Source organism: Phyllostomus hastatus, unplaced genomic scaffold (genome assembly GCF_019186645.2).
Source record: "Phyllostomus hastatus isolate PE091 unplaced genomic scaffold, TTU_PhHast_1.1 phas_scaffold_21, whole genome shotgun sequence".
Taxonomy (NCBI): domain Eukaryota; kingdom Metazoa; phylum Chordata; class Mammalia; order Chiroptera; family Phyllostomidae; genus Phyllostomus; species Phyllostomus hastatus.
Genome location: NW_025334017.1, coordinates 47,378,847 through 47,404,100, shown reverse-complemented (window position 1 = coordinate 47,404,100; position 25,254 = coordinate 47,378,847). Strand labels below are relative to the sequence as shown.

General features: G+C 63.9%; 1 protein-coding gene across 2 annotated transcripts in view; it reads left to right on the top strand.

Annotated features, from left to right (window-relative positions):
- TRAPPC9 (trafficking protein particle complex subunit 9) overlaps window positions 1-25,254 on the top strand; it is a 160,854-nt gene that overhangs the window by 27,140 nt on the left and 108,460 nt on the right. For both annotated transcript variants that reach the window (XM_045861310.1, XM_045861309.1), the window contains 10 exons: window positions 3,433-3,649; window positions 7,034-7,177; window positions 13,820-13,946; window positions 15,504-15,649; window positions 16,589-16,674; window positions 18,784-18,910; window positions 19,676-19,808; window positions 20,373-20,536; window positions 21,032-21,184; window positions 23,852-23,976. In XM_045861310.1, the coding sequence (XP_045717266.1) occupies window positions 3,433-3,649; window positions 7,034-7,177; window positions 13,820-13,946; window positions 15,504-15,649; window positions 16,589-16,674; window positions 18,784-18,910; window positions 19,676-19,808; window positions 20,373-20,536; window positions 21,032-21,184; window positions 23,852-23,976 (1,422 nt within the window). The remainder of the gene's footprint in view (window positions 1-3,432; window positions 3,650-7,033; window positions 7,178-13,819; window positions 13,947-15,503; window positions 15,650-16,588; window positions 16,675-18,783; window positions 18,911-19,675; window positions 19,809-20,372; window positions 20,537-21,031; window positions 21,185-23,851; window positions 23,977-25,254) is intronic.

Below are 25,254 nucleotides of genomic sequence, written 5' to 3'. Positions count from 1 at the left end.
GTGGGGGGCGGAGGGGACTGCCCCTCAGGGCCTTGGCCCCGCCCCTCAGGGCCTTGGGGCGCCTCTGCTGCATGCGTGGTCACTGGCACTCCGCCTGTACCGCAGCGGGGTTCCTGGCTTGCACCCTGGCGGGGGGAGGGCCCAGGAGTCACGTTGCACCTGTCCGCCCGAGCGAACGTGTCTGTGGCGTGGGCGCCTGTGTGTCCTCAGGAAAGGGTTACCACAGGGTCATTGGTCTTGCCCAGACGTTTCCGACACACGTGGGCGGGAGAAGCCAAAGCCCGCCCCTGACCGTGGGAGCTTCGGGTACGGGGAAACAGACCGAGGGCGGTGGGCCTCAGGCCTCTGAAAGGGACATCGGCCCGGAGGACGGGACCTGCAGCAGCCGGGACCTGCGGGCAGGCCGTGTGGCTGGGGGCTGCAAGTGGGAGGGCCTGGGGAAGAGTTGTCTCGAGGTTTGCGTGCTCTTAAGGACTGGCGTTACTTTGCCAATTAACATGGAAGGTTTGGGCTTGCCATGACGCTGTTTTCGCAGGTGGGCATATGAACACGCATGTACGAAATAAGATGATTTTTACATAAAACCTGAGGAATTTGCTGCGCTGGGAGCAGCGCTCCTGCTCTGTGGGCTCTGTGCGCACGTGGAACACCAGGGGGCAGCAGAGGCACGCCGGAGGGGCGTCCCCGGTGCTCGGCAGCGCCCCTGCCGGTGGCTGGGGTTGCCCCGCCGCTCCTGGCCTTGTTCCCTCGGCTGGACGGCTGGACGTGTGCCTGCCCGACGAGCAGACCGCGGGACAGTGAGCTCTGGTGGGACTCCGTAACACTGAAGAAGAGGGGTCTGCGCCTCTCCTGGAGTAGAAGCAGTTTTTTGTTCTTTTTTTTATTTTTAGAGAGGGAAGGGAGGGAGAAAGAGAGAGAGAAACATCAGTGTGCGGTTGCTGGGGGTCGTGGCCTGCAACCCAGGCATGTGCCCTGACTGGGAATTGAACCTGCGACACTTTGGTTCGCAGCCTGCGCTCAATCCACTGAGCTACGCCAGCCAGGGCAGCTTTTCGTTCTTGGCCGAGTGAGCGCCTTTGTGGAGTGGATGGGCCGTACCTCCCCCCGGGGGTGAGTCCGGCTACTGCGGGAAATCTGAACCAGGGACCTGCGATGTGGCTCCCGCAGGCGGAGTCTGCCTCAGGGAGCCCCGTGCAAGCGCAGGGTCGGAGGGATCACGTGTTTGGGTTTGGGGTGGTGGGGGGGTGCCCGCAGGGCGGCGGGCTTGGGGCGGGACCCCCTTCCCTGTGTGCAGGGACGGGCGCCGGCAGGGCCGCTCTCCCGATTACGGGAGGAGTTTGTGGTCCTCGCCTGGCGTGGCCGAGGGCAGCACACGGTTCGCGTGAGCTGGCCGTCTGCGGAGTCGAGCATCGGCACTCGACCTTCACAAGTGGAGGGTGAGGAGGGAGCGAGAGAGGGCACAGGGTCGGCCCCCGAGGCAGGCTCGGACCGCCGTTGCCCCGCCCCCCGCAGGGGACCGGGGACCAGCAGGTGACCTCCCCTCGCGAGTTGCGGGTGTGTAAATTGGGAACGACAGCATTCACGTTTTCAGGTCGTGACACGTTCTGAAGGTGTGGTGGGCACGCAGAGCGCTCACACACTGCTGGGGGTGCCATGTGGGAGCAGCAGGCGGCGCACCGGGCCGGGCCGTGGATCTGGGGGTGTCCTCCGGTCCTTCCGACCCCAGTGCCGAGGGCGGCCAGCCCTGTCCACAGAGGAGGGGCCAGTGCAGAGAGGGGCTGTGGGGCTGGTCCGGAGTCAGACCACCATGTCGGGGGCAAAGGGGCCCTGGAAGGCAGGCTGGCCGTGACGCCCCTCCCTCCGCGTTCCCTCCCGGCGTCCGGGCGCCAGGCGTTGTGTGGGGGTCTGTCGGCCCTAGAAGCTTCCGTGGGTGGCAAAGCAGACTTGGTTCTGCACGGCTAGAGCCTTAGGCGGTGGGGGCGGCAGGTGCTCACTGGGCGCCTGGGAAGAACCGACACCCGCTGGGTCAGTTCTGTGAAGGGAGGCACCCACCTGCCCGCAGAGCTGGGGGTTCCTAGGCCGGCTGCTCTGGTGGGATCGTGTTACCTCGAGAAGGAGACAGACACCCGAGTGGCTCCATCGTCGGGGGGAGCAGAGACACCCTGGTGATGCGTCTCGCTGGTTGGGCGGCGTTGGGGCGCCCTCCGGGGCGGCTCCGGCTGGCTGATCGGGGCTAGCGCTGGGCCTTCAGAGGCTGAACTAGCAGTGATGTCCCCGTTTCTCGAACACTCACTGGGAGTGCTGGGCCAGTGCTGACTGCACAGGTTGTCTCACTTACTCATCCTAAGCGGTCATTAGATTTCTAAACCCCCCGCTGAGAAGGACAGCGGCAGATCCAGCGACGTGCGGATTTGGGCTGGACCTGGGTCTCTGTGGTTCGCGTCCCCTCCCTGCGCCGTCCTGTCCGTGGCCAGGAGGCCTCCCGCGTCTGCGGCTTCCTGCCACCGTCGTGCCACTTCCCTCCGAGTGGGAGGGAGCGGGCCCACACTCCCTCTCGCGTGGGAAACGGATGGGCGGGGTCGCCGTTGAACTCCCCAGAGCGCACCCTGGGGCCGAGGGCAGCAGGTGCCAGGGCTCCCAAATTGTGCCCGCGGCCTCCCAGAACTGTCTGGAAAGCAGACCGATGGTCAAGGGCAGCGCGAAGCGCGTCCATAAACAGCAGCCAGAGGCGGGCGTGTGGGCTCTGGCCGTCCTCTCTGGGTGACCCGGCTCGGGCCTGGTCTCGGCGCTTCTGGCTCGTGGCTCTGCCCAGGCGGGTCATCCTCTCCGAGCTCCGGTTTCCTCCGGCCGTGCCCGGCCCCCAGGGCCGTCGTGACGGTTTGCTGGGCTGGAGCGTGTGCCCGAGAAGCAGAGGCTGCCCCTCCGCCGAGGGGTGTGGGGAGGTCTGGGTAGGTCGGGGGTCGGGAAATTGCTGGTGCGCCATGGGGGCGCTGTGGGGGCGCCGTGGGGGCGTCACGGGGGCGTGAGTCGGAGTTGGGTCCGTTACTGGCAGTTCGCTGTGGGCTACGGGGGCCGAGCTTTCTGTCTGGAGAAGTTTTGTTTCCGGTGGGAGTTCCCGCCCGAGTGCACGCAGCGTCTAGATGCACGCGTGTCCCTTTTCCTCGGAAGGGGCCGCGGGCACCGCCCGGGTGCCGTGCGGCCGACGTGTTCGCTCAGGAGAGCGCGGCCGTGTTAGCGGAGGGGAGGACGGGCTGGAGCCCCCCCCACGGAAGGGGGGCTCCCCTGCAGGCTGCCTCCCGGCGGCGTCCGCTCCCCTGCGGTCGCCGGCTTCCCCGCGCCTTCCTGCTTCATCACGCCTTTGTTTACGAGCAGGCGCTTCCATGTTTCACCTTTACGTGCCTCTCAAAGCCTTCCTCTCCCCCCGCGCCCCAGCTGTCGGAGGAGGAGAAGATTCAGCGCTACAGCATCCTCTCGGAGCTCTACGAGCTGATCGGCTTCCGGCGCAAGTCCGCCTTCTTCAAGCGCGTGGCGGCCATGCAGTGCGTGGCGCCCAGCATCGCGGAGCCCGGCTGGAGGGCCTGCTACAAGCTGCTCCTGGAGACGCTGCCGGGCTACAGCCTGTCGCTGGACCCCAAGGACTTCAACAAAGGTACCGGCCGCCCGGCCACCCGGCCACCGAAACCGAGAGGTCGCGTCACTCCGTTCTCCTGGCCTGGCGCTCGCCCCGGCTCCACCTGCCGGGCGCTGGGGTCGCAGCCGGCCGGCGCCCTGCCCTGCCCTGCCCTGCCCTGGGTGCGTCAGGCGCCGGGATGACACCCCCCGGGCTGTGGGGCGCTGCCCGGGGCTGGCATCCGTGTCTCCCCAGCCCACTGACATCGTGTGCCATCCACAGACCCCCTGCACGCCCGAGGGGTTCCACTTCTTGCGTGAGAGTTAGCTGCGTCCGCAGAAGGCAGTCAGCCCGGAATGAGTGCGTGTGTGTGCGTCTGTGCACTCAGGTGTGTGCGCGCGGGGTTGCCCTCACCCCGCAGTGCTGACGCGGGGCTGTGCGTGTCCGACGCGGGGCTGTGGCTGCAGGGCAGCGGTGCCCAGGGTCCGCGCCCCGTGTCGGGCAGGGCGTGGTTGGCGGGGGAAGCGTTGCTTCTCCTGTTTTGGCCCCAGAGTTGGGTGGGAAGTGCCACCGCTTTTCTCTGGTTCGTACCTGGAGTCGTTAGATAGGAACAGGACTGAGGTGGCAGCTAGACTCTCGTCCCGCAGCGCCACATGCGGTCACATAGGTTACCCTGAAGACCGGTGCGGCCGGAGGAGCCGGGGGGCTGCGGGAGGCTGCGGTGGGGTGACTCGAGGTCGGGGAGCTGCCGGATGTGGGAGCCGAGGTTGGACGAGCCAGGACGGGGCGGCCTCCAGGCCGTGCTGCTCGGGGACGTTTCCCGGGACGGGCCGTGTTTGGGGCGGAGGAAGGGGAGGTACGGTGAGTGTGGGCTGGGAGTGGACCCCCCCGTCCCCGCCCCCCGAGAGACTGCAGGGCGGGCCCCGGGCCGGGGGGCAGTTACTCAGGGGCCGCTGCACAGCTCCCCTCCGACCGGGCCGCTGCGGATGGTGTCGAGGAGCCCCTCTGTTGGGGTCTCTGGTGGCCCGTCTTCTCCTGGGGACACTCTCCTGCTGGCCCCTGCGTGACTCCCAGCGTGACCGTCAGGCCTCCCCGGTGGCCAGTCCTCCAGGGCGGGCCCTCGGCGGTCCTCAGCCTCAGCGGGACCCTCTCGTCCCTTCATGGGCCCTGCTCTGCCCTGTCGCCCCCACGACCCGTAACACGTGGCAACATGAAATCGGGGCGGGTCACGGCGGCGTGTGGGGTGACGTTTGCCGAACAGAGTTTGTCTCCTGATCTGATTTTCGAACCAGGTGAGTGGGACTTGTTTCTCTTGAAAAACAACGCCCAGGAGCACAGCTCTGCGGCATTAGGTGCCTGTTACTCAGCCTCTGTCTCGGGAGGCGGCCTGCGCCCTCGTTTTGGGAAGGAGGCCGGGCAAGGCCGCCGGGGAGGGAGAGCAGGCCCAGGAGAAGCGGCGGGTGGGCGGTGGGGTGCGTGTCTGGGGGGGGAGAGGGGTCCCCTCACGCCCCATCCCCGCGGCACTGGGGCCACTTCTCGGAGGATTAAGCGGGAATCCACTAAGGCCCTGTACCTGTGAGTGAAGGTAGATTGTATGTATTCTCAGGACCCGAAATGTATTTCTGCCTATTCCTTGAAATGCATGTTTCCATCGTCCAGTTAGAAAAGTCGGCGCCGGGCGCAGACGTGTCCCGTGTGCACCCGCCCGCTCGCGGGGCGGCTGGCTGGCGGCGTGTTCGTGTCCGTGCTGCCGGAGTTGGGTCGGACTCTCCCCGGACGCTGGACTGACTTCCCCGGGCACTCTGACCCGGGGCAGGTGGGCGAGCTGAAAGGCAATGGTCGATACGCTCAACTCTCAAAGTGGTGAACTTCTGAATACGAGAGTGTTAAACATTTTACCACTGGGTCCTGTGTTGGGAATCTGTCTTAAACATAAAGTGATTTAGGTTTTATAGGAGGAGCAGTTTGAATCACGTGGAAATTATGACTTCCACACGATTTAGTGTTAAGAAAATTTATACTCAGCCTTACTCATAATTGCCGGTGGTAGGAAGAGGATCATTGTCTATTTAAAAGAAAATCAGCAAAGTGATATTTGCCTGCTTCTAAAGTGAGAAGGCCTTCTCCACCTGGCCCTGTTGAGATTAGTTAAATTGGATCATTTTAAACTCTTGGTTGGATAGTTTGGACATTGATTTCAGCATCTTAATCCTTTTAGAACTGCCTTCTCTGCTCTGGCTCCTGGCCGCAGCGTCTGTAGACAGTACAGAAACAGTCCAGGGACTTGTCTTTCTCTCCTTGTGCCGTGCTTGCTTTGTTCATGCCTTCCCCCTTTTCCTCGTTCTGTGTCGAGGGTCGTACAGCCAGTCGCAGGAGCTGGGCCGTTTCCCCGCAGGTTTAAGGAGCCTTGTCTGGAAGTGGGCGTTTGTCTCACCGGGCTTCCCGCGGGCGCTGGGTGCGTGGGACGGGCCTGGCTCCCGGGAAGCTGAGGGCTGCTGGGAAGCACACCCACGAGTTCGCAGGCGCCTCCCTGTGCCTGCTGGGCAGCTCCCCCGGTGGTGCCGCCGCACGCCTGGGGCAGTGGGCGTGCACAGAAGGCCAGGCCGGCCGAGTGGGGCGGGGTGGGGGCAGGTCAGGGAGGGCGACAGGGGAGGAACCCTCTGATGGGAACCCTAACCTGTGCCCAGCCCCCTGCCAAGCCCCTGGGCCCCCCCGGGCACCCCGCACTGTGCCGACCTGTTTGCCAGGGGTCGCTGCAACCACTGTCTTCTCCACGGAGGATTTTGAGTGGAAAATATCAGTGATTGTTGCCAAAGGGGAGTGGAATAAACACCCCTAAGGGTCTTTGATCTTAAACAGATACTTTTGATGGCTGTGTAAATGATTTCCCACCTTTAATTTCAGACATGCTAAATCGTTTGGGAGGACCAACCCAAAAGTTTGCTGGTAACCTTTGTTCTAAGTCACCTGCTTCTCTGTGCCTTGTTGTGCTTCAGAGAAACACTGTGCGTTTGGGTTTACTACCCTTGGTTGTTAGTGACAAGGCCGTCAATGCCCGTGTTGTGTGGAAAAAAAATTATATCTAAAACTCAAATACATGCCATTGGAAACTGTCTCTTTCCAACCTTGTTATAATTATTTCAAAATGGGTTATTTTAACAATCGTGTCTTTGCAGAGGAGAGAAAGTATACTATAAACTCAGTTTGTTTTACTGGGTAAGAAAGCGTGTCGCTTTGGAGACCTTTTCCGGGACGAGCTCACAAAGGGTGGCCCCGTGGGTGTGCTGGCGCAGGACCTCCGCTCCCCCCTCACCCCCGAGGGCCACACCCCCTCGTGCGTGCGCGCGCCCCCGCGCTGCGGCCCCGTGCGTGCGCGCGCCCCGCCTGCGGCCCCGCGCTGACGCTCTGTGGCTTTGGCGGCAGGCACACACCGAGGCTGGGCCGCCGTGCAGATGCGCCTGCTCCACGAGCTGGTGTACGCCTCCCGGAGGATGGGGAACCCCGCCCTGGCCGTGCGGCACCTGTCCTTCCTCCTGCAGACCATGCTGGACTTCCTGTCGGATCAAGGTGAGTGCCCGCGGCTTCGCGACCTCGTTCTGTCCTGCCGGCACGGAGGGGAGCGCTCCGGCCGCTAGCCCCCCTGCACGCCGGGCTCAGGGGTGGGGGGCCGCGCCCCCGGGGGCTGGCTGGGAAGAAGACGCCGTGTCCACCGTGCGCTTCGGGGCCTCCGCCCCCTGGGCCCTCCCTCTCCACGCCGTGCTGCTGTGCTCTCCACCGGCCGGCCTGCTGCCGGGGCCCCCTGCGTCTGCACTCGGTCCCCAGGGAGACCAGCCCCGGTTAGTTACCCCCCTTCCGCTTCCCCCTCACCTGGAAGAGCCACCCGGCCGGCGCCGGTCTCCCCTTCACGGGCAGCACGAGAGGCAGGTGCTGGCTGCCTGCGCTCCGTCCGTCAGAGATCTGAGGACTGGGGTGCCGACTCGGGTGCGGAGGGCAGGAGCCCGGGACGCTCGGCGCTGTCGGCCGGACCCTTGCAGACTCCTTGCAGGCCTGCGTGCGCGCGCGTGTGGGCACCTGGGTGCTCGGGGTCTTCTGAGACGAGCACGACAGTCGGGAGGCCTGAAGGGCCCTCGGCGTGAACCTCGACCCCTGGTCGCCACAGCCTCAGACCGAGACCGGGGCTCCTCCCGGGCCTCTGCCTCCTCATTTGGACGACCGGGGGGCCACGTGTGGCGGTGGCTTGTCGTTAGTCTAGTGATAGGTGCTCTAGTCTGTAGGGGGCGCCCTCCGGAGAGCTCGCGGCACCTCTCATGGCGCTGATGGTTCACGCTTCTCAATATCGCTGCGCGGAAGTTAACTGTGGGTTAGGTGGGGGGGCCCTTCTGTGGGCGGCAGAGCTACATGCCCTCCCAAGGGGGTCTCGCTCCCCCTTCGGAGCATTCGCTCCGTCTGGGGGACGCGAGATGCAGGAGTGCGGCGGCAGTTCTGGGGCCCGGGGTCCGGGGTCTGGGGCAGCAGAGGGGTGAGCGGCAGCTGCATGCCGTGACCCGGCAGTCCCGCTCCCAGGCGTGCAGGCAAGGGAACTGAACACGTGTCCGCGCAGAAACCCGCGCACGGAGTTCCCAGCAGCCTCGTGCGTGATGGCCCCCAACGGGAGCAGCGCGATGTGACGTGCCCGACTGCTGGACGGACGGACAGACAGACATCCGGCGTCCCGCCCCCGCTCCCCTCCTCTGCTTCCCCCCTCCGTTCCGGCCCTCCTCCACTGGGCCCACGAGTCTCCAGCCGCCACGTCTCAGCCTTCAGGCCACGCAGGCCACGTTCATTTTCCCGAGGACGCCTCTCTTGGGCGCTCCAGACTGGCTTGTGTTCTTCTGAAGTGTCCCCTGGGTACGGAGCTTGCCCGCTGTAGCGCTTTTCGCCCAGGAGGTTCTGAGCGCTCGTTCCGTCCCAGGCTCCCGCGGAGCGGCAGGCTCTCCAAGGCGCGCGCCCCGCCCGCCCGCCCCGTCCCCGCCACCCAGGGCCTGTCCCGGCGTGCGCGGGCTGTTCTCGGAGTGCGCGGGCAGCAGGTTTTCCTTCCGAGACACAGCTTGATTGAGATTCAGTTCCGCACCATGCAAAATTACCTGTTTAACACGCACACCTGTTTTTTAGGACGTTCACAGGTGGCGCACCTGGCACCACAGCCGACTCTAAAACCCTTCGATGGCCTCAGAGAGAAACCCTGCCCCTAGAGCTGCATGGCAGCTCACGTGGGCGCTCACGTCTCGCTCGATGTGTTAATAATAAATACTTATTTTTTACTTTTACTTTTCATCCTCACCCGAGAACATCTTTTCATTGCTTTCAGAGAGAGGAAGGGAGAGAGGGAAACATTGATGCGAGAGAGAGAAGCATCAATCGGTTGCCTCCCGTGCGCACCTGGACCAGGGACCTGTGCGCCTGGACCAGGGATCGAACTCCCAACCTAGGGACATGCCCTGACCGGGAATCGAACCCACAGCCTTTTGGTTATGGATGACGCTCCAACCACCTGAGCCACACTGGCCAGGGCCTAAATACTTTAAAAAATGTATTTATTTATTTATTTTTAGAGAGAGGGTAAGGGAAGGAGAAAGAGAAGACAAGAAACATCATGTGTGGTTGCTTCTCATGTGGCCCCCACTGGGGACTTGGCCTGCAACCCAGGCGTGTGCCCTGACTGGGAATCAAACCTGTGACCCTTTGGTTCAAAGCCCGCACTCAATCCACTGAGCTACACCAGCCAGGGCCCTAAATACTTTTTAAAAAATGTTCTTTCTTTCTCTTTTTGGTTTGTTTTTGCTGTTACTTGTAATGCCATGGTGAACATTCAGGTCTTCATCTCTCTGAGCGGGAGAGAGGTTTTGTCGGGGGAGGGTTTACCGGGTCAGCGCTGCGAGCATGTTTAATGCTGCCGAAACCTGTCCCCGAATTGCCTCGCGGAAGGATGGTTCTAATGACACCGCCTGCAGCAGTGCCGCTAATTCAACAGTGTGTATGCAGTGTTGCCTTGCTGTTTTAATTTGTATCTTCTCGGTAACTTGCAAGGCTGGGTATTTTTCCTCCTGTGTTTGTTTACTAATTATATCTCTTTTACGTGAAACTCTCCTATGGTCTTCCCGCCTTGTGCCTCACATGTGTGGGTCAGGAGGGCAGATGGTGCCCTGGCCACTGTGCCGGCCACGCCAGTGACGTTTTGAGTTGCTAATTGCGTAGTTTCCCCGAAGGCTCCTTAGTTACTCCGGGCAAAGCCGGGTCTAGACCGCAGTGTTCAGCCCCGTCCAAAGGCCGTGCACGCAGCTAGCGTAAACCACGCCCTGGGCCGCGGGGGGTAGGGCGCTTCAGCAGAGTGCTTCCCTTGTTCCTGGAACGAAGCTGCAGGGATCGATCGGGAACGTCTCCTTGGAACCTTGTATGGCAGGTCTCCTTAGCCGAACTTGAAATGTGAAACTGTTGCGGGAACTCTAAGCAGCCCCTTTGGCGTTGCGGAGCATTACCTTCGGAGAGCGTGCTTGGAAGGTACATTCCAACAGCGTTGCACCTGAGACGACCCTGCCACTTGTTCACGTTTAAACAATGGGGCGACGGAGAAGTTACAGCGCGGCCGGCCCTCCTGCTGCCGCGTCACGGATGGGCGCGGTTTTCCGGACTGGCAGAGGGGAGGAGACCGAGTCCTCCGGGGCGGGGGGCGGGGGGCCCACGACGGGTCTCACCCTTCGGGAGGGAAGGGAAGCTGGGACGCCACCTCCACTGCGGAGGGATTTGCTTACGCAAGGGGAGCAGGGCCACGTTGAAGAAGATGACAAGGTTGCATGAACCGCCGTATCCGTCGGGGTTCGGGACGCGTGCGTGCGTGCGTGCGTGCGTGGTGTTGACCTAGGTGCCGCCGCAGGGGAGACCCTCCCGCACCGGTCAGCGTGGCGAGGGAGCCGGCTCCTAGACCGTAGCCGCAGGGGACAGGGATGCGGCTCCGCCCCCGAGTGCCGCAGGGACTTGGAGCGCCCCGGGCAGCAGAGGGAGGGACGGAGCCGCCGCGGGTGGGAGGCGACGAGAGGAGACGGCAGGGGCAGGGGTCCCGGCCTCCAGGGCCTGAAAGGGTCCTGGCGGAGGCCGGCCAGGGGCTCCCCCTCCAGGGCGGGGCCCAGGAGCTGTGGGGGGTCGGGTGGGGGGCGGTGAGCAGCTCTGGCTAAACTGACCTGGCGAGGGCAGGGCCCTGTCACACGGAGGGCGCACAGGGGCCTGTCTGCGGTTTGGCCACGGGGAGTTCTCGGTGGGTGCCCGCACGTGCCCCTGCGCACGCGTGATCTGTGAGTCAGCCTGGGAGCGCGTTCCAGCCCGGGCCTCACAACCCCCCCCCCCCCTCCCCCGGGGCCCTCCACAGCTTCTGGCTGCGCGTTGGGCAGGGACGGCGGGAGGAAGGCAGCGAGGACAAGCTGGATGGAGCCCTCCAGCACGAGCCAGATGCCACAGGGAAGGGGTGGACCCGGCCGGCCAGCCGGCTCCTCAGCCGCTCCCGTTCCCTGACCTCGGTGACGGGGTTCCTGCAGGAGAGGCTGGTGCCCTTTGCCACCGCACCCCCTGGGCCAGGAGTGGGGCGGCTGGGCAGCACCCCGGCAGGAGCTGGGGAGGCGGGTGGGGTGCCGCCCTTCCTGCGATGTCTGAGCACCTGGGCTGCTCCTCCCTGCGTCTCCAGGGCCCACGGGCTCCGTCTCGGAGCCGAGCGGGGAAGGGGTTCTGGGGCTGGCCCTTCAGCCGGGACAGCCGGACCCGACGGGCAGGTTTGAACCATTGTCCGCTTCAGGAGCGGGAGATACCCCGTCGAGAAAAGCTTTCTCCCTTTTCTTTTATTTCCTCGTTTCCTTTTCTGTTTCCTGTCTCTCCCCCCCCCCCCCATCACATGTGATACTTCCTGCCTCACTACCAGGAACGACGTTCTGCGTTGTGTTCTGTGCGGCCTGCCCAGATGCGCGGTGGACGGGCTGGGCAGGGGCTGGGCAGGGGCTGGAGCAGCCCCCGCCGTCCTCCTCTCCCATCTCCGACCCGCAGCTCGAAAACAGTGGGTCTGAGGCTGTGGTGCAGTTCGAATGGGGATTCTTCAGCATAGTTTTATGTTCTTTTAAAAATTGGGTTATTTTAAAATTGGGTTTATTTCATAAATACAATTTTGCATCCTGATTCTCTGCAGAGCATCACAGACGTTTTCCTGTTATTGCAGACTCTTTATCAATGTCATTTCCAAGGCTGCGCCCATTTGCATTCTGTCACTGCGCCATATCTTATCTCGCCATCACTTCCTAATTGGATATGCAGATTCGTTCTAATTACGTATTAAGTTTTCCTTCTTCTGATAACTTCCCCTTCGGGGTGTGATGTTCAGATCTCTAGAGATGTCTCCACATTTCCCAGGCAGCGCTTTACCTACAGTGAGCGGAGGCCCTGAACCAGCTGCCTCTCCTCCAGGTGGGGCAGCTGCACGCCGGCGGAGGACAAGGGGCGTGTTTAATCTCGGGGTGCGCTCCAGTGACTGCTTACCAGGCCTCCGGGTGGCGCTGTGCGAGTCACTCGAGACACACAGGAGAGCGATGGTGCCGCGGGCAGCCAGGGGGCTCTCAGTGAGTGTCAGCGGGCCCGTCCTCTTAGGGACGGGCTCCGGGGTCCTGTCCCAGGGATGGCCAGGGCTCTGTCCTCGCCTGCCGGTGTGGCTGGTCGAGTGTGTGCAGAGTGAGGGCGAGCTGAGTTGGTTTTTCTTGCTGTGTCAGATGGTTACCGGGCTGAACACTGGGTCTCCAGCTGTCTGTGTTCCCTTCCGTGTTTCCACAGTTGGGGGCGCTGTGAGTGGGCAGTGCGAGCTGGTAGGTCTCCGCACGGACGCAGGTTAGCCAGTCACGGCCGGAGTGGCCCCAGGAAAGCCCATGTGACCTCTGGGAGCCTCCGGTTCCCTGTCTGTAGCATGGGCACGTTCGAGCCGGGGAAGCCAGCCCCCCACCCCCCGTGTGCGGTGGGGACAGCACGGGCCCAGAGGAGCCCGGGTGGACGGCCCAGCCCGGCTGAGGGTGGTGTGAGCTCGGAGAGGAGAGACCGTGCCCCGGGGACCGAGCGCTCTTCCCGCAGCGGGGCTGGCGGCCGTGTCCTGCCGCCCCCCCCACCCCCCGCAGGTACATATCAATGCTCTCCAAGGCGGCCCAGTGTGCGCGCACCTGCCGGCGCGTGCTGTGTATGCCTCTGGGTGCCGGCTGCCCCCGTCTCGGTTCCCACCCAGCTCTGAACTTCTTGTTGGCCGGTGCCCGTGTCCACTAGTTTCTTCCTTTTTTTTTGTTTTCCTTTTAAAGATTAAATAAACTGAATCTTTATTGTATTTTTTTTCCATTACCATTCAGTCCCCTCATACTCCCCTAAACAGTGTGGTGACGAGGCCGCAGACTTAGGGCCAAACGCAGGGGCTCCGACGCCCCGTCTGACATCACTGGGGTCTCAGTGTCATCATCTGCTGCAGGGGCGCCTGCCTGCCTGCCTGGGTTACCGCAGGGGTCAGAGCCGGGGCGTGCGCCGCCGCAGGGCTGCCTGCGGAGGTGGGGTCTGCGGGCAGGTGTCTGCAGCTCGTCGAAGGCCTGAGCCAGCGCCGCCTCTGGCCACCTGCGTCCTCTTCTCCTCCCTCCTCGAAGAAGGGACGGGGTGGGGCGGGGAACACAGTCTCCTCCCGGGGCTCTCTGTGGCACCCAGGATGTGGACTTGTAACTGTTCTCACAAATGTCTTCGTGCGGCTGGACTGCAGACGCCTTGGGTGGGGCCTGGCCGTTGGCTTTGTGCCTGGTGGTGGGCGGGGCATATTCCTGAAGGATGAAGGTGTCCTGGCCCTGCGTCCTGCCTGCCTACGGACTTACTTCCGTGGGACTTAGGGCGGATTTGTTTTCTTGGGAAATGAAATCTCCTAGAAGCTAGTAACTTAATCTCTTTCCTATCCACAGGCCCTTAAACGGAGCGGCTGCTGGTGATTATTCAAATAAATCGAGTAAAGCTTCCCCTTCCTTCTGGTCTCTGGCGGTCGCTGCCCCTTTATTGCTGCCAGAAGACCGGACGTATTGGGGTGTTGGGGATCAGCTTAGGGATTTTACTTTTTCTAAAATAAAATAAAGTAAAACATCCCCACCTCCACTCTGGTCTAACCAACCGTTATCCTGTCTTCGTTTGCAGAGAAGAAGGACGTGACTCAGAGCCTGGAGAGCTCCACCTCCAAGTGCCCAGGCACGATGGAGCTCATCACCCTGCCCGACGGCCTCGCCCTGCCGCCCGTGCCCCTCACCAAGCTGCCCATTGTCAGGTGAGACGGGCTGCCTGGGCGTGGGCAGTGCCGGTCACGCCGGGACGCCGTCCTCCCGTCTGAGTGCGGGCACGGGGGGCCCTGGAAGAGTCTCCATTTGTCGCCGGCCGCGTGTCTGCCCGCTGCCCTGTGCAGCCCCCCCGGGGGGCCTGGCGGGTGCGGGTGGGTCCTCTGTGGCTGGAGGGAGGGGCACGCTGCCGTGACTCTCCGCGCTGCCGTGGCTGCCGAGCTGTCCTGTGGCAGAGCCAGATGCCGGTCACGTCTGCCTGGGCCTGGACCACTCCCCTGCCCTCTCACGAGCCTGGGCTGTCCCTCCTGTTCGCATGCTTCCAGAAGTTTCCCGTGCTCTGAGCCTGTGTGGCCGTGCGACCGAGGAATGGGGTGCCCCTCGGACATACCACGCGTTTGGCCGCCTCTGCTCACGCACTGCCCGCGCCCCCTCCCCCCCAGAATTCATCTCTCCTCCCCGACTTGACTTGTTCTTTGAGACCCGTCCCACGTCCACCTTTAGGGGGATTTTCCTGCACTTCTGCGTCGGCCTGGCCCCCAGCCCTTGGCCGGAGAGCCCCCGGGGTTTCCGCGGCACCCGGGCGCCCCTCTTAGCCTTTGAGCTGTGCACAGCCCTGGGGCCTGACCGTCGCCCGACTGACCGTGTCCCTCCGCAGCCCGTCTGGCTGCAGCGAGCGGGCCCCGTGGCACGTACCGAATGCACGCCGGGAAATTAGTTCAGGAGCAGCCCTCGTGAAGTGATTCCGGGGTTTCTGAAAGCTCCATGTGGGGACTAACAGGAAACCGCGGGCCCTGGCCCTGTCACCGTTCCCAGAGGTGGTGTGACCTGATCAGGGCACCACCTGAGGAGGTGCAGAGCGTCCTCGAGTGCTTGGGCTCAGCCGCTGTCCCTGGGCCCCAGCAGGTGCCGCGGTGGCCCCGAGTCCCGCCGTGGGTCATCCTTCCAGAGCGGCTGCGCCGTGTACCCCCTGAGCCCTCTTGGCCACGGCCCGAGTGAGGGGCATGGTGCGGGGCGGTCCTTCCGGTGTCGGAGAGGGGCAGGGCAGGGCAGGGGCCGGGGAGTGCGGGCGGCTCTGGTTCGTGCCAGCTCCACCAGGGGTGCTCACCTCTGTGGAGCTGGGAGCACCGGGGGTTTTGGTCAGCGGTCTTGCGTCTCGATCTTGTCTGGGCAGTCAACCGAGTGATGCTGGTTGAGCTCTGTCCCTTCTCTGGGCCTGCGGTGCCTGCTCTCCCTGGGCGAGGCGAGGCCCGCCTCCACGCACGGGTCACGGGGGGAGGGGCTCCGCGAGGGCAGGCGCCCCTGCGGGTCCTGGTTTCAGTGCCGAATGGAACCAGCTGGATGGGGCCCCACCATGTCCCTGACTGCGCCAGCCACCGCTGCCGGGACCTGTGTGCTGCTGGGTCTGCCGCCTTCGAGTGCTGCTCCCCTCCCCTGGCTCCCCTGCTGTCCGGTGCCCTGTCTCCCCAGCACGGGCTGTGACGCGACGTTTCTGCCGAAGCCAAGCTAACAAGGCGGTTGATGTATTTTTGTTCCGTTTGAAACTGCAGGCGCGTGAAACTGCTGAACCTCCCTGCCAGCCTCCGGCCACAGAAAATGAAAAGCTTGCTGGGTCAGAGCGTGTCCACCAAGAGCCCGTTCATCTACTCGCCCATCATCGCCCACAGCCGCGGGGAGGAGCGGAGCAAGAAGATCGGTAGGGCCGCCCAGCCTGGCTCTCTGGCGCGCTTTCCCGCGTGCACCCCCCCCCCCCTCGTACCGGGCAGGCCCCCCGCCCAGCCGGTCCAGCTTGCTGCCGCCGTGGGGCGCTTGCTGTGGGTCTGGGTTTCACAGATCTGGTGTACAAGAGGCGGTGTTTCTGTTAAGTGACGGAAGCCGGAAGACATCTTTTAGCTGAGACTTACGCGGACGACCGGAGGCTCTAAGTGGAGAGCAGAGTGGTTGTCCAAGGCTTGACCCGACCTCTGAGAGGTCAGGGAAGGTGAAGGGCTGCCTTAGGCCCAGGGTGGGCTGGGGGATAAGGGCAAACGGGGGCCCTCGGGGCCTGGGGCCGGGTGGCTGCAGGGCCCAGGGCACATTCCGTGGGTGACGCAGGGCTTTCCTGGGATGTAACGGGAGCGTCAGCCAAAATGCGTGTTAGTCGCTGAGCACCCGGGGCAGGAAAGTGTGATTTATATTCTGTGGCTTCTGTCTTTTTATGTGCTGTCACGTTAATTTACGCTCTTCCTGGCGACATGCTCATCAGCTGGGACGTGCCAGTCGGAACCGACCACGCCCCCTCTGGGCCCGTGGGGGTCCGGGCGGCCTCTGGCTCCACGCCAGGCACGGCGCTGTCTGGGCGGGCTTTGGTTTGATGGAACCGGATCCGGCTCGGCGGCGTCCATCGGCCACCGAAGGTGGCAGGGACAGTTGTCGCCGAGCGTCCCGGCGGCGGCGGCGGCAGGGGCGGCAGGGGCTTGCTCTGTGCGCGAGAGAAGGCTGGCGGAGAGCCAGCGGGAACCATTTCTCTCTTGATGACGTGACGCCCCGCGTCACGGGAAGCATGAGGACTCACCTGAAGCAGCACGTGAACCGTGGAGCCCGACCGGCCAGCGCGCGGGCTCTCACGCTCGCGCGCACGTGTGTGTGTTTGCAGACTTCCAGTGGGTCCAAGGGGACGTGTGCGAGGTCCAGCTGATGGTGTACAACCCGATGCCGTTCGAGCTCCGCGTCGAAAACATGGTGCGTATCCCCGGGCGTCCGGCCTCCGGGGCTCCGGGCCGGCTTGCCGTCAAAGTGCGTGTTTCACTCACCGCTCGAGGCACGCGCCCTGCGGGACGTCTGTTTTTGTGTTTGTTTTGCCGAGGACTAGGAGCTTCTTGTGAGTGAGGAGCACACCTCGTCGTGCCCGGGGCTTTGGTGTCCGGGACCCCCGAGTCCCCGGACAGAGACCCCCCGAGGGCCGCGCGCGGAGCTCAGCTGGCGGGCTGAGACTCGAAACGGTCACGTCGCGCAGCTGGGGGGCGTGACGAGCCAGAGCTCACCGGGCGGCCCGGGAGGGAGGTAGGGCGTCCGGCACGCGGCACGGTTCTCTAGCACCCGGGTCTCCAGGCAGCCCGCCGCGGGTGAAGCCGGCGGCCCCAGCAGCCTGCGGGCCGCGCGCCCGGCTCTCGGCCGGGCCGTCCAGGGACGCTCCGTCTCTCGGCCTGGACGGGATGGATGGCGGTTGTTCGGAGGGTCGTCCCCACGTGCTTGAAGTGTCAGATGCCTTTTGTCTTTAAAAAGGAGCTTTCATTTTTATTTGGTTTGAAAAAAGAAGTAATATATATGCTTCTTGTCAAAAATTAGAACAAAAAATAAAACAAAAATCACCACTAAGAGCCCCAGAAATCATGGTCAGGATTTAAAATCTCATGACATTAAAGAAACAATGTCAGGCATCCGACATGATGAGCGCTCATGGATCTCCCACTCACACTTAGACAGTGTTAACCGTGGGCCGCACCTGCGCTGTTTTAACCAGAAAGAACATGCCGCCGTGTCTCGCCCAGAGACAGCAGGCCTCGGGCCGGGTTCGGTTCCCACTCCCGCGCCCGACGCCCGCCCTCACCCGCGCACAGTGAGACCGAGCGTCTCCCGCTCCTGCCCACACCCGGCCCGGGTGTGCTGGCCGCCACGGGGGCGTCGCCCGGGGTGCTTTCTGCAGACAGGGAACTTGCGCTTGTGTACACATGCAGCCGTGCACGTCCGTGTGGACCTGCACACATGCGTCTGCACACGTGTATCTAGACGCACGCCCCTGCACACAGCCCAGACACCGGTTTTACAGACCCCAGCCTCTCAGAGGTGCCCCCCGTTCTAATCCGGCCCCGCCGGCTCTCTCTCGCCTCCCTCCACGCCGCGTCTGCGTCCTTTCCTCCCGAGTGGGCATCCGCCTCATACTGTCAACGGTTCTTGCTGGAGTCTTACGGAAATACCTGCTGTTGTTTTGTAATGCTGACCCTGCCACTTTGCTAAATGCACGTGTTAATTTAAATTCCACTGTAGAGTCCATCGTGTTTTAATATTTTTATCCTCGTCTGAGGATATTTTTCTATTGCTTTTAGCGAGGAAAGGAAGGTGAGGCGGGAGAGAGAGAAACATCGATCGGTTGCCTTCTCATGTGTGTCCCAACCGGGGACTGAGTCTGCCTCCTGGGTCCGTGCCCTGAGTGGGAATCAAACCCGTGACCTTTCTGTCTGTGGGATGACGCTCCATCCAACGGAGCCACACCAGCCAGGGCTCAGGAGGGTCTTCCCTGGTCACGGTTGTGTCTTTCGTGGACAGCTGTCTCCATGCCTTTGTTTCTTTTTCCTGCCTTGCTGCCCCGGGCAGCACATTAGCGGCCTGTTACCCTGTCGGGAACTCCCGAGCCGTCCATCCTGCATCGTTTCCCGTGATGAGGCGGCCGCGTGGGGCCTGGACCCTGTCTCCTTCACGGTCCAGCACGGCACCTGCTACTTGCCAAAATGAGTCGATGGTTCACAGGTGCATCGGAGGGATATTGACAATGGCGTATTTCCACACTTCGTGTCTGTCTTTTTTGTTTTCATTCCCATTCCGGTAAAACAACGAAACCAAACAAATGCCCAAAACGCAGCCGTCAGGGCTGACGTCAAGATGGACTCGCCTGAGCACCCCGTGCGTCCCGTTTCAAGGCTGTCTCGTGAGCCGCGCGTCCAGCCCGTGTCCGCAGTTCCCTGGGCTCCACAGGCGTCACTGCGTCCCGGCGGCCCCGGCGCTGGCCTGCGAGCGGCCGTCCCGGGGAGGGCCTGGGCTGCGCTTGCTCACGCGGCCCGTTGCTCGTCCTAGGGGCTGCTCACGAGCGGAGTGGAGTTCGAGTCTCTCCCTGCGGCCCTGTCGCTGCCGGCCGAGTCTGGGCTTTACCCGGTGACGCTCGTCGGGGTCCCCCAGACAACGGGCACGATCACCGTGAACGGTAAGGGGGTTCCTCTCTGCCTCAGGACGGGTGGGGCGGCCGTCCGTCCATCCCGCCTCGCCGCTGTCCTGCCAGGTCACCGGGCCTCGCAGTCCCCGCCTCTGGGTGCCGTTCCCTCCTGGCCCGCGGCGAGGGCTGCTTGCAGAGCTGCTCTCAGAGGTTCACACGCCGTTCGCGGCTCTGCTCGAGCCGTTCCAAGTGCGCCTCTAACCCGGGGCGCTTTCTTCCTTTGTGCGTGGAAGAGTGGCTGCTCCTAAGTCACAGGCCTCGTGCACATGCGGCCGGTTTGCTACGTCACGTGGCCGTGGTAATGACGAGAACTGGCTCTCGAACTTTCACCTCAACGGAGGATTTCGAGTCGTTTTTCTGATACTTAAGTCGCATTGTGTCCTGCGAAGGAGCACTGGCCTCGTCCGCATTTAGCAATAAATACGTCTGCAAAGCATGCCAGTGGAGGGAGGCGCTGGAACTACCAGGTGGTGCGGGGACTTCCAGTCGACAGAGACTCTCATGTGCCGTTCTCCCCCTGGCGCAGGAAGCCCGTGGGGTAGGAATGCAGGTGCCGTGGTCGGCTCCACGCTCCGTGGGAGGAAACCGAGGGTCTGCAGGGCTGAGCCTGGGGCCTGCCGTGTGGCGGGCCTGACTCTCACCTCGGGTCCTCGGACGGGGACCCCAGACTCTTCTTGCTGCTGGGGCCTGTCCTCCGGCGTGGGCGTGAGGCTCCCAGCCGCCCCGCCGTGCGAAGCCTCTCCCCCTGTTTCCCAGGTTACCACACCACCGTGTTCGGCGTCTTCAGCGACTGCCTGCTGGACCACCTCCCGGGGGTGAAGACCAGCGGCTGCGCGGTCGAGGTGGTCCCCGCCCTGCCCAGGCTGCAGATCAGCACGTCTCTGCCCAGGTAGGCGCTCAGTGCGGTGCAGGTGCCACCTGCTGACGGCACCGGGTGCCGGGGAAGTATCAGGTGACCGGGGAGTAAAATGAAACGCGGAAGAAACGAACCCGGGAGGGGTTGCAGAGCCAAGTGTGCGAGCCGGAAGTGTAGTACTTTGAGAAGAGAACGTTGACATAAACAGCAGATCTGCTCTCTGAGCCTGGAACTGCGGCCCTGGCCCGGGTACGACTGGCTCCCTGAGCCTGGCGTTTACTCGTCGGCTCCTGCCCTGCACGGCAGAGGGGTGAGGCCAGCGCCGTCTGGACCTTCTTCCAGTCCCTCGGACCAGCTCGTGTGGGGGTGCGGAGCTGTCCGCGGGGCCCGTGAGCGGAGCTCCGGCCGCCCCGGTCCCCGGTGGCAGTCCACCCTCATGTTCCCGGTAGCTGGTATCGAATCCCATGTTCAAAGCCAAGGTTCCTAGCCCCCCCTTCTGAAACTTCAAAGCGTGGTGATGTAGCCGACTCGAAGATGCCATTGGTTGTCTTTTCCCCTTTCTCTGTAAAGTGTGTTGTTGCCGTTCCGTTTTCTCAGGTCGGCACATGCCCTGCAGCCCTCCTCGGGGGACGAGGTGTCTACGAACGTGTCTGTCCAGCTCTACAACGGGGAGACCCAGCAGCTGGTCATCACCCTGGAGAACATCGGGATGGAGCCGCTGGAGAAGCTGGAGGTCACCTCCAGAGTCCTCACCACCAAAGGTAGGGGCTGCGGCTGGCTTGGCCTCAGCGATGTCTGTCTGTCCTCTTTCCTCGCCGCCACTGTGAAGTTGGCGTTCTGATTACGCGAGAAGAGTGCGCACACGGGGCGGGAACGGAGCAGGAACGCGTCCTGGTGTCTCGGGCTCTTCCCACTCGTGGGCCCAAGGGAAACGCTCTCGAGTGAGTGAACGAATGAATGAATGAGGAGGACGTTCTCAGGCTCAGGGGCACGCACACCTGGGGCCCGCCCCGCAGACCGGCCGGCTGGTGCTTCCTGAGTGGGCTCAGCCCCTGGGGCCCACGCCCGAGACACAGGTGGTTGCCTCATGACACCCAGGGTTCTGGGGCTTTCTTGGTACTCTGAACTCGTCACTTGGCAGTTGTTGGTGTTTTTCTCGGCGTTTTGAGAACGCACCAAACTTCCTGGGGTGGCTGGTGATACCTCACATCACCTCCGTCACACCACCGTCACCCCCGTTGTCACTGTCCTTGCAGAGAAGCTGTACGGCGACTTCCTGAGCTGGAAACTGGAAGAAACCCTCGCCCAGTTTCCGCTGCAGCCCGGCAAGGTGGCCACGTTCACCGTCGACATCAAGGCGAAGCTGGACTTCTCCTGCCAGGAGAACCTCCTCCAAGACCTCAGCGATGGTGAGCTCTTCCCGGTCTTAGTCAGCGCGCGCGGTCCCCAGAGGCTCCGCGGCCTGTGCTGCGCCCGCCGCTCCCTCTTCGCTCGCCGCTCGTTAACCGCAGCTGCCGGGGGCTTCTCCCGGGCACTCGGGCGCCCGAGGGGGCTGCTGTGTGTGCCCGAGGGTGATAGAGTGCCTCTGAGTTAGACGGCTGCCCGTTCACTCCCTCCGCTGTTCTGTGCTCATTCGTCGGGAGGTCACCTAAATGGGCGGGATGAGGGCACGACTGCACTTCCCAGGTGCACCTGCTGCGGTCCGATTTGCGGTGACGGTGAGGTTCGCCTTCAGAGTCTGGCCATTTCCGTTAGGCATTGGAGGCTGGGGAGAGTGGGAGTTTGTGCTCAGGAGGAGCTGATTAAGGGTGAGAGTTCACGGGTGAGCACGTGCAGCTACAGAGTGCGCATTCACACGTTCGTCTGGAGGCTTCGGGGGCGCACGCGGCAGTGCGGAGCGCCATGACGACAGACCGCGGATGGCGTGGCTTCGCGGCGGGGGCTTGCTTCCCGCAGTTCCGGCGGCCGGGGCCGGCCGGGCTGAGTCGGCGGGGCCCTCCCTCCTCCACCTGCAGACGGCTGCCTGGTGCCATGGCGCCCTCCCACGGCAGAGTGGGAGCTCCGGTGGCTCTGAGGGGACACCGGCCAGTGGGGCGATGGGCCCCTCCTTACGGCCCCATTAACCTTTCTTACCTCCTCACGGGTCTCGTCTCCAAGTACAGTCTCGTGGGGGTTAGGGCCTGAGCAAATGCATTTTAGGGGCGCATGACATTGAAGGGTTCTGCTGGGGACACTCGGCAGACTCTGTTACAAGAACTCACCGTGGAGCTTCGGTGAGTGACCGGGGCGGCCCTCGGCCCCGGCCGTGGTGGGCCCCCGCCGGTGCCCTCCACGTGCTGCGGTCTCTCTGCTCTTCCGGGGCAGACGCAGGCTCCCACCCCTCCCGCCGGTCACTGGCGGAATCACTCGTGTCTCTCCGAGTGGCCGGGCCCCCTCTGCTGCCCGTGAGCACAGGCCAGTGGCTCTCAAACTTCTCCGTGCCTGGGGACCTCCTGGGGTCCTTGAGAAGTCCGTGCAGCTCCCAGCGCTGGACCTTGGGGTTCACTGCCATGGCCTGTGACCTGGGCGTCGGGGTTTGAGAGTGCCCGTGAGTGCAGCTGGGCCTGGGCACCGTCGGCGCAGGCGTCTCTGTCTCCTCACTGTCTCGAGAAACTCCCTGTCCCTCCTCTGCTCTCGCTCTGCGAGAGAGCCGTCACCGGAGGGGGAGTCTGCGCCCTGCGGGCCCGTGTGATGCCTGGGGCTCTGCATGGGGCCTGGCCGGGGTGGGCAGGGGCTTCGTGGAAGCTCCCGTGAGGACGGACGTGTGCTCTGGGTCCCAGTCCCCCTGGGTAGTCGCGGACCTGGCCGCGCTGAGCTCTCATCCTGGCACTGCTTCTGCCGAACCGCGCCGTCTGCCCGCCTCCCCGGCGTCTCAGTCTCCTCGTCCGTGTGCTCGGCTTTGAAATGACGCCTGCCTTGCGGTTGGGGGGGGGCGAGGGCCAGCTAGATGGCACGCCCCGAGGGCCGGGGGCTGCGCCACGCACGTAGTAAACACTCGGCTGTCAGCCCTCCTGGCAGAGCCGTCCTCATTGTGACTGTGTGTTCCTCCCTCGGCTCTCATGCTCCCCTAAGGCCCCCCCGCCCCCCTGTCACCATGGTCGCGCTGAATTCAAGAGAGAGGCGTTATTCCAGTATCCCAAAGTGTGTTTCCGAATTGCCCACAAAGACGCTCTTCGTAGAAGGTTGAGCGCTACAAACAGCAACCACGAAGTCCTCCCCGGAGGCTCCGTGTAGCTCCCGATGCGCTCCCGGACGCCGGCCACTCCGACACCCTGCGTCTGCCCGGCCCTCTCCCCTCCCACCGGGCGGCCGTCCTCTGTCTGTCGCTTTCTGGGCTTGTTTTCCTCCTCACTGTTGTTCCAGTCTGTTCCCCGGTCTATCTGCGAGGGGCTGTGCCGGCAGGAGAGCCGGCCGAACCATGGCGTTCCACCCCCGCCCCCGCCCGGCCGGGGAGCTGTTCCCTCCCAGGCTCTGGGCGGCCGGTTTTTACCGTTTTCCCCCGTTTTTGTCCTCCGCAGTCGCCCCCCCATGCCCCGCCGCCATCCATACGTCACCCGTCTTTCCGTCTCCAGCTGCATTGGACCGCACACCCCGTAGCCCAGCGGTTTCTAACTGGCGCGCCGCCGCCGGAGCCGAAGGACCCGTGCTGCGCGGACGGTGTGGTCGGGGCGCTGACCTCTTTCCTCTCAGCTGCCGCGTGAAACATGGCAGCAGCCGGCACAGCCGGGCAGTGTGTGCGCCGTGGCTAACGATGGGAGCGTGCCCGACGGGGACCTGCTCACACGCTCAGCCTCCGGCCGGCTCTTCGGGAGTGTGCAGGCCCCTCCGGGGGCATCTGGTGGCAGGCCGTGTCTCAGCTCGCCGTGCTGTCCAGAGCAGGGGTGACTGCGCCGTCACGGGGCACACGCCAGGCCGGGCCACAGCACAGGACGGAGCGGGAAGGAGGCGCTCCCGGTTACTCCCGTTTCGAACGGCTCTCCCGCGTTGAGAAACCCAGCCACCTCCCCTCACACCCCCTGCTCTCACCTTCCTTGCAGACGGGGTCAGCGTGAGCGGCTTCCCGCTGTGCAGTCCCTTCCGGCAGGTCGTCCGGCCGCGCGTGGACGGCAAGGCCGCGAATCCGCCCGAGGGCAGCAAGCCCGGGGACCCGAGCCACGTGAAGGTGAGTCGGTTCCCGTGTGCAGCCGGCCACACGGCCTGGCGCTCCGGGCTCCTGCCCCGCCCTCTGGGGGGTGGCGTTGGGCGCTTTTCGGAAGGGGCGGACGTGTGCCTCGGGCGGCCGAGTCGTGTTGGGGGGGGTGCCCCGAGTCTCAGCGTCTCCGTCTGTGCCGTGCTTTGGGGGGCGGCCGCCTGAGGCCTGAGTTGTCGTGTCTCGGGGTGGGGGCGTCGTGTCCCACTGTCGCCGCCTCCTTTTTCACGAGGTCCCGGGAAAGCCTGGGTTCCATCCAGGTGTGCACTGGTCGAAGTAGAAGATTTTCTGCCTCTTCCTTCGTTTGAAAAACGTACTTACTGGATTAAGATCCTTGGTTCAGATGTTTGTCCTGTAAACCTTTCTTGCTCCTGCGGCAGCTCCCTGCTGCTGGTTAGTGTATGAGCAGTCAGGAAGCTGGGAGGGTGCACGGCAGCAGGCGGGCGTCGGCACGAAGGGGAGGCACCCCGGCATTTCCGGGGAGCAGAGGCGGTTGCGTCTGTGGGGCTCCGGGGCGTCTGAGCTAGAGCTCGGGGCGTCGGTCATTGGCACAGGGAAGGCTTGGCCCGTCTGGGCTGCAGAGTGGGGGATGCTGCAGAGTTGGGGGGTGCTGCAGAGTGAGGGGACACTGCAGAGTGGGGGGCGCTGCAGAGTGGGGGGCCCGACGGTCTCAGCAGCCAGCAGCGGGGGCAGGCAGCGAGGCCGCTTGGCCCACCCCCAGTGCAGCGTGCTGTCCGGCCCAGGGGTGTGGGCTGCTGCCCCAGCCCTGATGCCAGCCCTGCAGAGGGCGATGACCGACGAGGACCACCCGCAGAGTGGGGCCAGGCCGGTCCGGAGTCAGCGGTGGGGCGAGTTTGCAGGGACTGGGGCTGCGTGGCGGAGGGACGGGGCGCTGTCCGGGGGGTGGTCCCGGCAGCAGGGAATGAGCTGATGCTGGTGGAGGAGGTCACACCGGTTACAAGGAGTTGGGCCTTTGGGGTACGCCCTCTCCGTTTGGGGCCCTGCGGTGAAGAGGCACGTGGTATAGTTGGGTGCTCTGCACCCCAGGAACGTTCACCCTCCAGCGTGGTCACTGTGGAAGGCCTTGTGTTAGCCGGGGGGGGGCAGGGGTATGGGAGACCCTCCCCCCAGAGGGGCGAGGGCGGAGGCGTGGACAAGGGCGCCAGCAGGGCTCCGGGTGGTGCTCGACGCCGGTGGAGGGCTGTCTGTGGCAGGGAGCGATGGCGGACAAGCTGGAGAGGTGGCGTCCTC